We start from the raw sequence: 1,053 nt of genomic DNA, 5'->3' as shown, positions 1-1,053 counted from the left end.
TCAGTGCCTTGCCCCTGCCATCACCCTTCACCTCACCACAAATGCACACCGCCACTAAACTAAACATAATCAGTCCTCTTCCAACTGGAATCATATTATCACTTTCGTACCCAAATAAAGCAAAAAAGGCGTTTAAAAGTACGTAACTCTTATTCCTCACATTAGATTGTTTTTCCAGTAAAGACAACTCTTCGCTGATATATTATTGAGGCACACAAAAACGCGAAAAGAGATCATTCCACCATCACACGCGTGCGATTGCAAAAAGCATTTGCATGTGCACACACATTCATATATGCACATTCATACACATTATGTGTGTGGTTGTTGTTATGGTTATTCAAAAGAGTCGCAAGCACTGAAAGAGTTAATGAAGCCGACAGTTGTTGAAGCACAGGGTGTCAAAGGAGGAAGTGAGTAGAAAAGGTACGTGTTCTCTTTTTTTGTTTTTAGGTTGTGGATATGGTGATGCTACTGAAGATAGACTGGAGTTGCTCAGAGAGAGTGTCAATTCTGGAAGTCTGTTCCGAGAGTTTGTAAGGTGTAGCTTCAATTTCGGAGATGATGTTGTTTATTTCTCTCAGAGGTGTGATAAAGGACTTGAGTATCTTTGCTGAGTGAACAAATTCTACTAAGCCGTTTCCATTTGTGATGGCCTTGTATTTTCCCAGATTACTTCTTATTCCTCTGTGCTTGATGATGTGCCCATAAGTAGTGGACGCCAAACAAACTTTATCAGCAAGTTTGGTACCTCCGTTGCCTCTCTGCGTTACTCTCTGTGTCTTCCCGTTGTGAGATGACAAGTCGATGTATTCAGAGCTGTTTTCGAATTCGCTAATGACGTCAGAAACATCTTTTCCAAATAAGGCCCTATCACACGTAACGTGTGTACTATTATCCCCACAATAGTTAAGTGTTGTATTTACAATACACACTGCCTCCAATCCAACTCTGTACATTTCTTCCATTGTGGCCGCATACCTGATGCCAGTGCTTACAACATCCGCTGCTTTTTCCTCTAAATATGAAACAGCAACCTCAAATTTCTTCCGT

At 41.0% G+C, this 1,053-nt stretch overlaps 1 pseudogene across 1 annotated transcript in view; it reads right to left on the bottom strand.

Annotated features, from left to right (window-relative positions):
- Positions 1–449: 449 nt before the first annotated feature.
- The window catches only part of TEOVI_000608900:pseudogene, a 943-nt pseudogene continuing 339 nt past the window's right edge, over positions 450–1,053 (bottom strand). Inside the window, exon 2 of the mRNA in view lies at positions 450–1,052. Coding sequence covers positions 450–1,052 — 603 coding nt within the window. The remainder of the gene's footprint in view (position 1,053) is intronic.

This window comes from Trypanosoma equiperdum (assembly GCF_001457755.1).
Source record: "Trypanosoma equiperdum strain OVI genome assembly, contig: ctg_1833, whole genome shotgun sequence".
Classification (NCBI taxonomy): domain Eukaryota; phylum Euglenozoa; class Kinetoplastea; order Trypanosomatida; family Trypanosomatidae; genus Trypanosoma; species Trypanosoma equiperdum.
The sequence above is the reverse complement of the archived record's forward strand: the minus strand, read 5'-3'. Positions and strand labels throughout refer to the sequence as shown.